The 15,002-nt window shown below is 41.1% G+C and overlaps 2 protein-coding genes across 17 annotated transcripts; both read right to left on the bottom strand.

The window, feature by feature from the left end:
* Positions 1 to 235: 235 nt before the first annotated feature.
* On the bottom strand, positions 236 to 12,921 carry LOC125708949 (methyl-CpG-binding domain protein 3-like). 16 transcript variants are annotated; one of them, XM_048976895.1, is made up of 9 exons: positions 12,744 to 12,921; positions 12,391 to 12,484; positions 10,661 to 10,729; positions 9,346 to 9,505; positions 5,301 to 5,438; positions 4,744 to 4,834; positions 4,443 to 4,620; positions 3,961 to 4,113; positions 236 to 1,644 (listed from the first exon to the last, which is right to left on the bottom strand). In XM_048976895.1, the coding sequence occupies exons 2-8, from the start codon at positions 12,402 to 12,404 to the stop codon at positions 3,966 to 3,968; spliced, it is 798 nt and encodes a 265-aa protein (XP_048832852.1). In that variant the 5' UTR covers positions 12,405 to 12,484; positions 12,744 to 12,921; the 3' UTR covers positions 236 to 1,644; positions 3,961 to 3,965. The 16 variants fall into 16 exon arrangements, with proteins under 16 accessions (XP_048832852.1, XP_048832858.1, XP_048832853.1 ...); XM_048976901.1 differs by lacking the exon at positions 10,661 to 10,729 and having other exon boundaries at positions 12,744 to 12,917; XM_048976896.1 differs by lacking the exon at positions 12,744 to 12,921 and having other exon boundaries at positions 10,661 to 10,726; positions 12,391 to 12,464.
* A 454-nt stretch (positions 12,922 to 13,375) lies between these two features.
* On the bottom strand, positions 13,376 to 14,469 carry LOC125708755 (cytochrome b-c1 complex subunit 10). The gene is made up of 3 exons (XM_048976530.1): positions 14,342 to 14,469; positions 13,767 to 13,909; positions 13,376 to 13,541 (listed from the first exon to the last, which is right to left on the bottom strand). Exons 1-2 carry the CDS (start codon positions 14,389 to 14,391, stop codon positions 13,789 to 13,791), a joined length of 171 nt encoding a protein of 56 aa, XP_048832487.1. The 5' UTR covers positions 14,392 to 14,469; the 3' UTR covers positions 13,376 to 13,541; positions 13,767 to 13,788.
* Positions 14,470 to 15,002: the final 533 nt, after the last annotated feature.

Below are 15,002 nucleotides of genomic sequence, written 5' to 3'. Positions count from 1 at the left end.
GCAGAAAGGAACCGGAGTAGCCAGAGCACAGGGGGCGCGCATTTAAACTTCACATACCCTCAATTCTGGAGTTCTGAGGGACTAGTGGGAAATGCTGAGACAACGTGCCACCATCAAAGATTTGTGGAATAAAATATCCCTTCAAAATGACGTAAAACAAGGGTTAAGCTAATCACAACAGTAAGCTAAAAAGCCAGTTGAGAGTGTGATTCACTGAACAAAAACACAAACCCCATTAGATATACACAAACATTTTAATCAGTCGCTCAGTTTTACAAATGTAGACCAACATGGTAATGTTGTGTGGGTCAACTGGAAAAAAAAAAAAACGTTTTTTTTTTTTAAAAGGTAACTGTCAAAAACAAAAAAAATATTTAAGTGTTCCAACCATTCTCTTTCATCAGGTTTTTACCAAGGTGCAGATTAACTGAGGGAGAATTAACAAACGTGTTTTTTTTTGTACTATATCATTTCCATCGAGCTTAAGTGATGGACAGAGGAAGCAGCACTTGTGACAGGACAAAGTTCACAATTTATAACAGACTGGATGTTAAAACAGGATGGATGTGTTAATTGAGAGGTATAATAAACAAAGGAGTTGGCATGCTCCAAGGACAAGCACACTTAGCAAATACGGAATAATGCGATGACAATTGGGAACTGGGATATACCGTACTGCCATAAAGAGCCCAATTTATTAAACAAGCCAAAAATCAATTAAGTCATAATTGGAGGCACGAGACCATAGAAATAAATATGGATGGTGTAGCATGGCAGCACTGTGACATGAGATCTTACCAAGCTGTAGATCAGACTGACGGCACAGGATAGTTAATATCTAAAAATGTGATTAAGTTTCTTTGGTAAAAAAAAAAATATATATTGAATATACATTTTGGCAACCATTAAGAAATAATGGTCGTTATCACCTTCATGCCCAATAAAGTTTATTTTGTAAAAAAAAAAAAAAAACACAAGTGGCACTTTGTTACCCTTTCAAGTCATTCGAGTCCTTCCTTTACACCTGGAGAAGGCTTGAATACTAGGCTGCCCCGCCCCCCTCCAAAATAAAACAAACACTACTACTACACCCTCTTAACATCTCATGGGTTGGAAGGAAAATCCAAAAGAAAAACAGGGGACAAGAGAACCAGTCAGTTATCAGAAATTTGGACGTCAAATTTTTAACACACCTCTTAAAAGTCTTTCTTACAAGAAAGTATATGGGTTGGACACAGTTGACAAGATTGTCATAATACCATTCCTAGTTAACACGGTTACAGTCCTAGTCCATAAAAGCAAAATGTATATAAAAAGTCAAACTAAAAGGGGGAAAAAAAAAAAACACTGATTTCGCAGACCTACTGTAAACTTCTCCCATTACTTTGCACCATAAAATATTATTTAAAATGAAAGATTCATATTATCATCATGTAACTAATCAATTTGATTCAGGATTGTAACTGGAGATTCTCCTAGCAGTGAGGCCAGATGTCTCCATGCTGTGCTGGGTCAGAGGCTGGGGGACAAGGCAGAGTCAGGGAAAGGGACAGCAGTGGTTTGTTGGTTTGGTACAGGGTCTTGGTCCTGTGAAGAACTAGGGGTAATCCTGCGTTCCAGGCAGCCCTACTGCACCCTCCAGTCCTGAAAGAAAAAGACAAGGTTTCACAGACATCTTTTGTCACACTGAACTACCGCAGCTAGTTAACACATATTTTAACTAGCAAGTCCAGGAAGAGTGATTAATCATTTTACAATCACTGATCGCGAGAGGCATTTTGGTACAGCTAGGTATGTGGTTACAAAAGTCACTATTTTTTTGCCATTGTTTTTTTTTCTTAATTGGCGCATACGTGACATTCATGAGTGACTTTTCCCTATTGATTAGCAACCTATTTATACAAATGAACAGAACTATTCATTCTGTACACTATACACGAGACATTTGACATCTGATCAATTTTAAACATAATATGCAATAAAAATTAATGCTCACTGCTGCAAAGGAACCCCCCCCCCCAAAAAAAGATTACATTTACACATAAAAATGTCAAACAAAAAGGACATCCTTCACTCCACTTCTCATTTAGATATTCAAAAGCCCCAAGGAGCAACAGTGTTACTTAAAACCTTCAGTACACGTTACATGAAGAACCGTTTCTTTGTTCTCGGCTACACTGGTCTCCTTCTCAGTCGTGGTATCATGTTCTCTTATCAGAGGAGACAGCCATGTTTACTTCTTCTCAGGACTTCGTATACTTAGATTCCATCTCTAATGCCCTTGCAGAATAGAGAATTGGTGTTTATGACTTTTACAGCAAACCTTATAAAAGGCCGGGATTTATCCCGTTTGAACTGCATATTGATTTCTTCCAACATGCAATGAATATCATTGTCATCATGAGCCCAGTTCACACACATTTAACTCATTTTATATTCTGCTCAGAAAAATATGACGGCAAGTGCAGTTACTGGGGTGACGAGGGAAGAGGCACTAATGGCAAAGCTGACGCACTTGAGACAAATCTTTTACGCCAACAATTTATACATTTTTCTAGTTCAGCATAAGGTTGCATAAATAGTTAACTTGCTCAGTTTTATAAAACTAGAATCCTATCTGTCTGCCAGGGTAATTCATCGGTAGACAGAGCGGGGTCCTATGGGTCGAGACTCTCTGCCTGTTTGCTAAAGGTCACCGGTTCGAATCCCTTGGCTGGCAGAGGGATGTTACACCAACTGCTCAAGGGCATTGTCTCACCCTGCTCTCTGACTTATAAGTTGCTTTGAACAAAAGTGTTTGCTAAATAAATGTAATGTAAATGACTATGCCTCAAAATATGAATTATATGATTAGAAAGAAAAAGCAGTAACAATTACAATTAACGATGCGAGAACACCACACGTTAATACTTAAGAGGCAGTAGTTTAATACACATAAAATTAGGGCCATTACTTCTGGATAAGACCACGCCAGGCAGCCACAATACCATATGAATTGTCCCAAACAGAACAAAGAAATGTTGGTCGCTGGTGAGTAATTTGAAACCAATTCCGTACTTTTCCACTGCGAATTAACTGTTGCCATGCCTTAAAAACTGGCTGCAGCACCTGAAAATTGCCAGTTTGAAACTGCAAACCCATTATGTCAGAATGTGGGGAGGGGGTTACAATGCAGTGTATGTAAACTTCCCCCCCCCCAGTGTTAAATGTTTCTTTGATTTTAGCATTTGCTGAAAAACATGAAATGAAATTACAGTAGAGCTGGGGAAAGCAAGCTACATCAGTGGTACAGAGTAAATTATTAAATCTTATATACAACTTTAAAAAAGGGGGAACACACACAAAACACAAAAGTGTGATATATAAAAAGAGTTTAAGAGTGGCCCACTGATTTGTATTCAATGTTGGTAGCTGGTCTGTAAAGTGCAACCGTAACACGTTTCCTTATGGGTACACAATCAAAAACTGGTGCTTGCTCTCACGAGTTTATGTTCGAGACAGTGACATATTTAGTCAAATGACTCTCGTGAAACTGAAGTTTTGATTGAGCTGCATCTGACTAAATCCAGGGATTATTAAGCCCCACCAATGTCTTGTTTGTGGATTTACACAAACAATGTGCGATGCCCCTCTTTGTACGTTCGTCTGTACATGTGATGTACAAAATATACACAGCAAAAATAGAGCAGTTATAAATGTTAATTAGTAATGCTTTGTAATGTAGCTAGCTAATGTTCCATTAAAATAAATACTGACTAATGCTAACATTAAAAAAAAAACAAAAAAAAACATCTTAACTCAAAAATGTTGCATGCCAGTTATTGTATGAATACTCACCGTCTGTTATACATTGCTTTCAAACAGTGGAAATTCAGGCTGTTTCTCAGCACCTGCCACTTGGGCACCACCTGAGAACCAGCTGAGCACTAGGAGTCCCTTGCAGAGCTTCGCGCAGCCTACCTCTGCTATACCGTTTCCATGTCGTCGTTTCCATTCCCTTCCTCTTTGAGCGCATCCCCGTCGTTGGACGCCTCCTCCACGTGGGCCAGCATGTCTGCCATCAGGGCCTCCTCCAGCTTTTTCCTCACGCTATACACCAGCTCCTCCTGCTTCCTGGTTCAGGAAACGATAAGGTGCCTGTAAACCTCAAAGCCTTTTCTTTTGGAGATAAAGAGGCAATGCCTCAGACAAACTGTCACACACTTGTTTTCATATGAAATTAGCACGCCGTGTCAATTAGGTGGGGAAAAAAAAAAAACACGTGAAAGAGCATGACTACCCTGCTCATTCTCTGCACCAACAGTTATGATACAGGGTAAACGGAAGAAAGACGGTAGACAATCATTACACATGGTCTCTTGCTCTCCTAGCAGAATCTCCAATCAGAATTAAGAAGCGCACATCACATAGATGCAATGTGACCGTGGCAACCGGCTGGGTACCTGATATCTTCATCCGTTACTATGAAGGCTTTGCAGAGGGGCTGCGATGTGTTGAGCCACACCCCCGGGTTCTTCTCCACAGCGGCCGACAACTGGCCCGTAATGGGAGCGGCACTGGTGTGCAGGGCGCTGGCGATGGCCGAAAGCAGGGTCTTGTCCGTACATCCCGGGCCAACTCCTGAGGCGCGATAAATGCATGCAATTGAAAATGTTAACTACAACAAATACGCTGGACTGTTCCCAGAGCGATTAGGATAGATGCGAATGTAACGCAGCCAACCCAGCCCCTGCGCTCATTCACCTTGAAGGCCCTTGGGAAGGTCCATAGTTTTCACCAACTCCTCCGCGATGTCAAACGCATTCAAGCCACTAAGCTTCTTCTCCCAGAACAGCTGCAGGCATAAATAACATAGGACAGTGCACATTATAAGCCAGGAGCTGTAGTTAACAGCTTCCAGACCAAAAAAAATGACATATCTTTTTTATAACTCTCAACAATCCACCATGTAAAGGGAAAAAAAAAAAAAAAAAAAACCTTTACTAACACGTACACACAACGGCTAATACAGCAAATGTTTCCACCTGTAAAAGTTAAGGACCATGCTTTCATGCTTTGTCAAGGAAGGCTAGTCAAATCACAGTTTCCTGGGAGAAATGAAAACAAGGCCTGGATTTGGAATGGAGGGCCAAGACTTGAGTTCCGGCTTAAGGCATAACCACATCAGACCATCTTCTGCCTATAACCTAGTTTACTAGACTGGGGGGGGGTGTTTAAATGACTCTCACTCATGGTTGAACCATCACCCACCCCACCTCCTCCCCAAATTCTAGGGTCTAACACTGTAGACTGCAGTTTACCTGTCTTGGCTGGTCAATTGCTTTCTGGGGGTCTGTCTTCACCTTGTTGCTGGGGTGATTGGTGACCTTGGTGACAGGCTGTTTGAAGATGGATGCAGTTTGTCGAACTGGTAATGACGTGTTCAGGTCAGGCTTTCCCTTCAGCGTGCAAACAAAAGTAGCGTTAGCCGAACAGCCAACCGAACTCAAAAATGCAGACCTGTTAAGTGTTGAACTGCACTATTGGCATACACTATGGCCATCGGTGAATCAATTCCGCAGTTCTACTGACAGCCAACTATTAACTGGAATAGCTTTTGAATATTAAGAGCTTTTGGGACAGGCACTGGACCCCCATGACCCTGAACAGGACAAACCGGTACAGTGGATGGATGGATGGATGGATGGATAGCAATGGAGGTTTGGGAAGGGAGGGGGTGTTCTTTGCATCATATTCACACCAAAAAAAAAAAAAAGAGTAAAAAATTGATAAACATGCTTATGTTGTCTCATCAGTCCATTACAGCTTGGTGCTATTCAACAGGATAGGGAGACATTCTGGGAAGATTTCGATGCAGCAAAATGCTGAAAAACATACTGATACAAAAGTAAACACCACCAAACATTCAATACTAGGGAATTTAAACAGCTGTAAAAACCTAGAATCATTCCGTTCCACAATGATCAGGTTGTTTAAAAATCTGAATGAGCCACAGAAACTATTTAAAAATGCCACTGTGACCTTCTCTGAGAAATGCAAGTGTCTATTCTGCATAAGGCCAGACCAGGGCAGTACATATGCAGTCAGTGAAACCTTTTATCGTTAATCTCCTTCCATCAAAGGACCGTTCCTTGTCAATACTACTTTACATAAATGCAGCTTCAGCAGTGAATTTCAGCAACATACAAGCAGCAGCAGGGAATCATAACAAAAGTCAAGTCTGCCTTGATCTAAATGAGCAGAAGGAAGGACAATAAAACATTGACCCACAATAAATGGTGCTTTTCCACTGGCATACAGGAACCAGGCCTTACCCGACCTGTACTACGCAAAGACACTTGTTTTAGCGTGGCTCCAGCTCACTTTAGGTTCGGAGCAAGACAGTGACAAAACTGAAGAGACGCTTATTTGTGCGAGCACCTCTGTCAGAATGGCCACGTTACGTTAGCATCAATCACTAGCTAAAATTAACTTTAGCTTGTGTTGATTTGCATTACGAATCCATTCCATTCAGCCATTCTACACTCATGGGCAAAGAAAAATGAGCCAAACCCAAATAGCACATTAAGCTTTGGCCCATGTTCTTTTTACCTAGCAGTTTGAAAATCTGTGTTAGGAGTTACTGACAATGCATCAATACATCACAACGTGTGATACTACTACTAATAAATATATATCCTTCAAGGGGCAGCATGGGGGTGCAGTGGTTAGCACCGTTGCCTCACACCTCTGGGACCCGGGTTCTGGGTCACACACAGAGTTGGACTTGCTAAACTGTCCGTAGGAGTGCATGTGTGAGTGACTGGTGCATGAGTGTGCCCTGCAATGCAACCCTCCTGGGTTGTTCCCTGCCTCGTGCCCATTGCTTTGGGGATAGGCTCCGGACCTCCCGCGACCCAGTAGAATGAGCGGTTTGGAAAATGGATGGATAATCCATGTATATCGACACAGATCAGCAGTATCTCCGTACATTTCAACCAATTAGATGGCAGTGACGACCAGCTCAGTTTGGTCACACTTTCGGCCTTGCTATGTCAGCACAGGTAACGTCTGAACAAAAAGACCACAGCAACTATCAACAGAAGAACCGAATAAGGAGTTCTCAGACCACTCAGGGTGCACTCCGGTTATATGCAAAACATCATGCCCTTTAGTAAAGCTTCTCAATTTCAGCATAATGATCAGAAAAAAAAGATTCCATGGGTGCCGAAAAACAGGAATTCAGTTGACTTTCGAAGTTCACCAAACACAAAGAGGAATATCTCCAGGTAACTACAGTCTATAGGAAAGGCCTGTTCAAGACTGATGCAACAATTTTCGATGGAGAGTTAGAAGGCCTGATGCAATATACAAAAGGAATTTCATATTCTTCCCAGAGTAATTCCCCTTAAATATGGGGTCTCCACACTGTTAGAGGAAAATCCCCCCGCAATTTGATCAACTTGAGCCGTTCCTCATATTTAATCCACCAACCACTGCAGCCCTTGTAACAAATGAGACGAAACTCATATTCCTCACATTTACTCGGCCAAACCATGTGTCTCATTGTTACCAGGCTCCTAGAAATATCATTTCAAAGCCACCCCCCAACCCCCAAGCGCTGGCACAGAGGATTCTTGAGGACACTAAGGAGGGAGGGACCATATATTTCTATATAAATGGAAAATAAAATACCATCTGTGAAGAGGGTACTGAGAAACTGGAGTATGGCTATATGCACCCGATATCTAAGAATCGCAAACACTCTAAGGAACACAAACCACGCTACAAATTTCCATTTGGGAGAAGATAATGATCGAGGAGTTGCAAAAATGGCGATTTTCATCTAATGCACAAGGACAATTTTCTAATCATCTTTGGATGAATATGTTGTCCAGAGATTAAAAACATTTTCCTCCAACAACCAGAAACTATCCAAACCATAAAGAACTGGGGAGAAAAAAAATTAACCATGCAAATTGAGATAAACTGCAGTTGCCAGACCGACCTGCCAAGCGGAAGAATTTTACCAAGAATGGTTTTTAAAAAATCATTATGAACAGAAGGAAACGTAAGAGAGACAAATAAGTCAGTCTTACAGAACAGTAGTTTTTGCCTTCAGAATGTCTGCATGTTACAAAGGTCTGCATTGTCAAACAAGGAAACTGCCCTCCCCCCTTAATAAGTAACTGAAGGTTTGTGAAATACTGTTTCCTTGAAGCAAAAACAGTACTTGTTAACCTCAGTTTGGAAAAAAAACAGAAGATTTTCAATACATCCTGTTTACGCAACAAGAAAATGGTGTTTGAAACCTGGTCCATTAGCTGATCTTTAAAACATCACAGCCTTTTAACTCAACCTTGTAAAAAAGTGTTAGTCTGCATATCCGGAAAAAAGAATCCAAACTAAGTTTTCCATTTCAGCTGAATGACTTTTCATGCTTTTTGCAGGAAATAACCGGGAACACACACTGTGTACCTAAACAGCACGTGATACAAGAGGCAAACCTACAGGCCAAAGTGAGAACCTCTTATGGGTTATGCGCCTTCAAACTGTCAGCAACATGGATGACAATGTTCACTTGCATAGCTCACGCATCTCAAACAGCGATCAAACAGGCCGAAAGTCTATCATAAAAGTTAACCCATCAGAAATCAGGGACTGTGGCGTTCAGTGTGAGGAAGAGGGATTACTGATGTCGAAAAAAAAAAAGCCAAGCCTTCGATACCCGGCCGTGTGCGTCTATGTCTTAATGGAATGCATTTTGATGCTTAAAGCCAAATGCTTGTCAAACGTGTACAATGCACATATTGTAGGTGAAAACGGATTGGTAACATACTAAATCTGGCCAAGTTACCATCTTTTTTTTTTTTTTTTAAACAATGCTAGCTGTTCATCGACCACTACTGTAACATAGCGCAGTAGCATGGCAACTGATTCATTTAGAATTGCACATTCACCATACTTCCAAACAAATATTTCATTGGCTAAGGATCATAATGCGGTTTAACTGACAACAACGTCATGGCTGACAGGTCTAAAGGAACAGCATTAGATGGCAAATAATGTATTTACGCAGCAAGCATAAGAACGGTTAAAAAAAGAAAATGATTCATGAGTGAAATGTGGTTGATAATAAAATACTTAGTAACTAACTTATATGGACAACTAGAGATTGCAGCGTCCATTCCCAAGATTGACTACTCTACATGTATGAACAATATTCCCATGAAGAGTTCTTTTAAAACAACAGCACTGAAAGAGACTGAGATTATGTGATGTTGTCAGCATACAGATCCCTCTTTGCACCAGCAGCACAGCCTGGAGCTTTAGGGAATTATCGCGCACTCTTCCCTCAGCCTTTACCTTTGTCTGGTTGTTGTTATCATAGCGAATTCTCTGTCGATTCTTGTTCAGTTTACTCATCAACATCTTTCCGGTGCGGAAGTCAAAGGAGCTCAGGTCCATGGAGTTGCCCAGGTAACGGGCCAGCTGCGGTTTGCTCCGGAACTTCTTTCCAGCTGGGCTGGGGGAGACAAAGGGGGACAGCACACATTACGGTGTCCCATCACGTCAGCGCCGGACACTGATAGATCAGAGCAGGTGGGCAAGCAGCAGCGAATATGAAAAGCTGCGGGAGCGACACAAAACTCACAACTGCATTCTGATATGTGCATTTATTTCAGTTCCGCAGATACAAACACACACGTACATGCAAAAGTAGAAGCATATTAGCAAGACAGTTTACCAGCCAAAGACAAGTCCAGACAATATCAAACACAGGAACCAGACATGGATATGAACAGAAAACGGGCAAAAACATGGGCATGCAATTGTTACCCTGGGGGCTTAAACTTAACCTGAACACCAAGGTGAAGATACTGAAATGTGTTGTCTATAAATCTATCTGAAATGTAATATCGTCGATCGTAACAAATCCATAATCTGTTTTTAATATGGGGGGGGAAAAAAAAAAAACTGTCGTCCAATTTTTGTTTTTTATTATACTTTTCTTGTGAGATTGGTATATTTTGATTCAAATGTCGGAGGAACGACAGGAAAATCTACAAAACTAAAGACATCTATGTGATTTTTACGTATAACGAACACTGGGTAGATCTAAAGATCACATTTAAGAGCTGTGTGTGGCGAATTGCTAAGAGCGAATAAAAAGTCGAGTGCCAATAAATGAACGGTTAAAATTAGCCTCTCACTGCAACTTGTTTGTCGCAAAGCGGCACGATCGACTTCATACTGCGGCGTTAAAGTCCTGCATATTTATCTTTCGGTTACTTTGGCGCCCCGTACATTATTACGTGAAAGCAGACAGCTATTCGGGGTTTAAAGGCCGCAATATTAAATCTAATGCGTTGCGACGGCCATTCTTGCGGATGCCGACACACCGGCCTAGCAGCTCAGGATCACTATGCCCGAAAGCGACCAGCCTCCAGCTAATCAGTGCCTACCCCCCCGCCCCGCCCCCCCCCGGGTGATGCACCGGCGTATGCAAGGCCTAACAAACACTTTGCATGGTTGACAATACAATGAGACGTCGAGGTAGCATTCATCACATGCAGGACCCCCTCCCCCCGGAACAGCTCACAATCTCCATAGCTACTGACCATCAACCAGTTTGCGTGCGTGCACCACAGCGCAGCGTAATAAAACGAGCATACGGTACCACAAGCTATACACACGACCCGCCTCCCCCCTTCCTCGCCTCTGATCCTCCTCCTCTTCCTCGCTTCTGCTAAGAAAAGGACAGCGCGGGTCGTTTCCTGTGCATAGTAAGCTAAGCATGCGATTCCGTTGATGGAAGGAACAATAGTGGCCATAGTCCCTCCCTCCGCTTGCAGTCACTGACGCCCACAAACGGCCATCATCAAAAGGAAACAAAAACAGCCAAGTACCTCGTGTACCCAGCTTTTAACCTGTAGTATTACGAAAACAAGTCTTTAGTTGAAACTAATATTAGTAAAAAAAAATAGCAGCCAAAGGCAAATTCATTGACGCCGCAAAATAGCACCACCCCCACCAACTTTGTTTGTACGCCCCCCCCATGCCCCGTTTTGCCCCGTCCGACAATACTGCCCGTAAAACTACATAGTATCACCATCTCCTCCTCACTCAGTACCTAAAATAATAGACATCGCTTTTCCCCGCAGACAAACCCGACTTTCTGGTCACTTCTTCCCTTTGCCAGCCCTTGGGGAGAGCCGAGCACTCCCACCTTTTCCTCTCCATGCTTCTCCCGAGTTTTATTCCGCTGAAGTGGAGACTTTGTACTCTTCCCCCCCCACCCAACCCGAATAAATAAAACGTTAACTTTACAGCTTTAAGAAACCTTAATTTTTCTTGTATTCAATACCACATGATTCCCTCAGCCGCGCGCTTGCTATCTTTCCAGTAATTATATCGCATCTTTTTCCCTTTGTCACTCAGCAGATCCCTCCGCCGTCACTAAGCCGCATCACGACCCTCCTGTCAAGATAGGGCAAAGAAGGATTCATCCGCTAGGCGTCAGTGTATGTCTTCAAAAAAAAGAAGCATTTTCCACCATCGTGTAACTGATGATGACGCTGCGGTGTGTAAAAGTTAATTTAAGATATTCTTCTAAAACACACTCAAAGCCTACAGCATGATTTTTTTAAGTTTGAGTCATACATAACGTCAACCTGTGTATTTGACTTAGAGTACGCTAGTGTCATCAAAATCGAGGAATAATTAAATGTATTTTCTTAGAGGTTTTACATCAAAGAAAAGCAAATACTTAAACTGCAGTTAGATATCTCCTCACAGTAAACGATTAAGCTAGAAGATAAGGTGATTTCAACATAAACGGCATATTCATTATTTTAGGAACAACATAAAGAACTGATTTGCACGACTGCTGTCTTGTCATTCGTAACAAAGCACTAATCCGAGCTTGTTCTTAAATTTATAAATCATTAAATGCAGCCAGATGAAAACCGTGCGTGCACGCCATATTGCACCAATTTATATTTGCAGGGCTGAAAACGTACAGCGAAACCGAAGTTTGCATTTAAAACTAACATAATCAAATATATATTTGCATTGTTTGTTCTAACAGAACGAGAGAAAGAAATCTGTTTTCGCGAAGTATTACAATTTCCGTTCTCAAACGGAGCACGTTTGTTGAGAAACAAAAGATTTTCAAATTACCATTACTAGTTTCAAACCTTCTTGGCAATGGTATGCTGTTTATAAGCGATTTTTCAATATCAAAAGCTTTAGAGATACAGAAAGCCACTGTCTGCACCGGCTCAACTGCAGACATGCATGAAACAGACAAAAAACATTTTACACGACTAGCTGTCTTTATAACTACGACACAAAGCTAAATATTGCTCGCCATTTATTTTTCTAGTTTTTTGCGCGGGCATTACTTACTCGTTTTTGTCCATTTCGCATACTACCTCGATTTCTCCCTTTTGGTGTATGCGCTTAATCCGTTCTCTCCTTCCCCTCTCTCATTCCCCTCCCCCTTCGATGAGAGAATCAAGGACATCATTTGTGCAAGTAGCATGGAAAAAACGATGCCAGATTTGGAGAATTGGTAATGCAATAGAACCCGAAGGAGGCGGGGATTTTTTTTTACAGTATTTGATCCAGTGAAAGAGAAATTAATCGCAACGAATGCATATTTTTGTAGCTTTGTTTTTGACATGTACTTGCCTACAATTTTATAATAAATACCATGGCACACAGGTGCAAACAAGGAAAATTTGTACCATCTGACTTACGGACGGTCACTTATAATGTAAATTCCAGCGCAACTTTCCAGCAAAAGTTGAACTTCTCTCGATTACTCCTGCGGTGCATTACATTCTCAGGCACGATTAGCACATTTCTCTAACTAATACGTGTGGTAATAAATGCAGACCAATTTAGTGGATCTCCATTGAGAATTAGAAGAAATTTACAAAGACTGTTTACAAAAGTAGCTGTTTTTTAAACGCTATTGTGAATGCGCGACGGGCTATTGTGTTGGCAATGTAAGGTAATATATAACAGCTGGGCTGTAAGCTGCCTTGTATGGGCATCCGATCAAGGCGCACTGGTCATTAGAAAACAAAAAACACCGTCACATCCACGAGCGGTTGTTTGTTCCACCCTTGTGTAGCGAGCAGACCTTAAATATCTATTTTATTTCTTAAAAAGCAGTGTCTCATAAAATATAGTGTTGTTTGAATAGAAAAGACTAATTTAAGCCCTTCATCAGAAACTTAATACATCTTAACTGATGTAAGATAAATTAGTAATTATTTTGGAACCCATCCCACATGGTTAAAATAAGAAACGCTTAAAATACCTTTACTGAATTTTTGTTATTATGATTTTTTAGGACGGGAACAGAATAGGACATATACAGAGATAGCTTTGAATGTAAAGTTTATTCACATAAATTACAAAAAATGAACAGAAAAGTAATGGAATATGGACGGTGCCCACTGCCGCCAGCCCACATGGTTGTGCCAGGAAGCCTCCAAGCTCAATACAGACGAAGAGGGGCACCCCCCAACCATCTGCACACTCCAGCCCTGTATAGACAAATAAACAGTCAGTATGTCTGCAAGACAATTTTAAAAAGCAATGTAGTACATCGCTACACTGAAATGGTTCAGTATCTTTCAGTAATTTATTTCGTTTAACAAGTGCTTAAACCCATTGAACTGTAGCATAAACTTTTCTAAGGAAGCCCTGAATGCTCTCCTTATGTGATCCGGACTTTTAAAAAAAATTGAAGTTTTCGAATACCAACTCACCGTCCATCGCAAGGATGTGCATCTATTCGTCGTTCTTGAATTTTCCATTTATGTAAGGCACATAATCCAGAATTACTCTCCAGTCTGTGAAATGGACTAAACCCACCGCACCTACTGTGCCCCAGCCGACCATTGTGGGAACCCTGTCAATAAAAATGCAAACGATAAATTCATTTAACAGAGTAAATACTAAAATTACATCATGCATTCCGTTGTATCACAACAGATATGTCTATTTAATAACACGTTGTATTTAATCTGGTTGCTCACATACCGCTTTAGAAATAATTAACTATCGGGTTAACCATGGACTGAATCTTACTATCTACTTGCATCAACGTAAAAAAATCAAATATTCACGGATATTGGTATATAGCCATAGGTAAGTATCCCCTCTATATGCATCTACACTAAATAATTAAATGTCATCTGTGGTATTTTATCCACTAGTGGGAGCAGCGTCAGAGTCTAAGAACACTAAGAGGGTGGGCCATTCGCCACAGTAACGAGAAATAAAGTCACTCTCCGTATTAATATCGGTTCACTGGCACAGAACGCAATTGTCCCAAACTTACCACGCTTTGAAGACTGAAATATATTTGGGTCCAATCGCTTTAGTAAGCATGATTAAATTTGACCTTCTTCTGTAGCACAACACAGGTTCTGACGACTACGCTAGGACCCCTGTAGTCGTCTTGAGCGCCTGCACAAAAATAAGGAACGTGGCCTTTCCACTGCGCATGCGGAATAACGATTGCAACGCCGCAAGCCACTTCACTTTTTTAAACCGTTCAGAATAACCGGAATTTATCTATGAAGTAGTTAGGTACTCATTTCTTTCGCAGTTGTGATGCATGTATGTTCGAACACGTAATGCTTAATTATGTTTGATTTAAACACAACAAATTCTGCCTTAAGTTTTTGCATTTAAAAATTCCGTCTAAACCCAGTACTTTTGGGCGAATAAGTCTTCAATGCTAGAACAGCAGTAGAAGATACTTCCTAAATATAACGGCTAATTTGGAAGGACGTTACGAATTAGTGTATGGTGTTAAGATTCTTTTAAAATACACAGAAAATACCAAAGGAAGAGCAGTGAACATGTCCTAATAACGTCTTTTAGCACTAGACAACAGGGTTGCCAACTCATGCATCTGGTGTGACATTCACGCTGACGAATGAAACCTTACTGCGAATCTGTTTTATTCCATTACACACCTAAAATTAGTTACCTCA

This window comes from Brienomyrus brachyistius, chromosome 15, assembly GCF_023856365.1.
Source record: "Brienomyrus brachyistius isolate T26 chromosome 15, BBRACH_0.4, whole genome shotgun sequence".
Classification (NCBI taxonomy): domain Eukaryota; kingdom Metazoa; phylum Chordata; class Actinopteri; order Osteoglossiformes; family Mormyridae; genus Brienomyrus; species Brienomyrus brachyistius.
The sequence above is the reverse complement of the archived record's forward strand: the minus strand, read 5'-3'. Positions and strand labels throughout refer to the sequence as shown.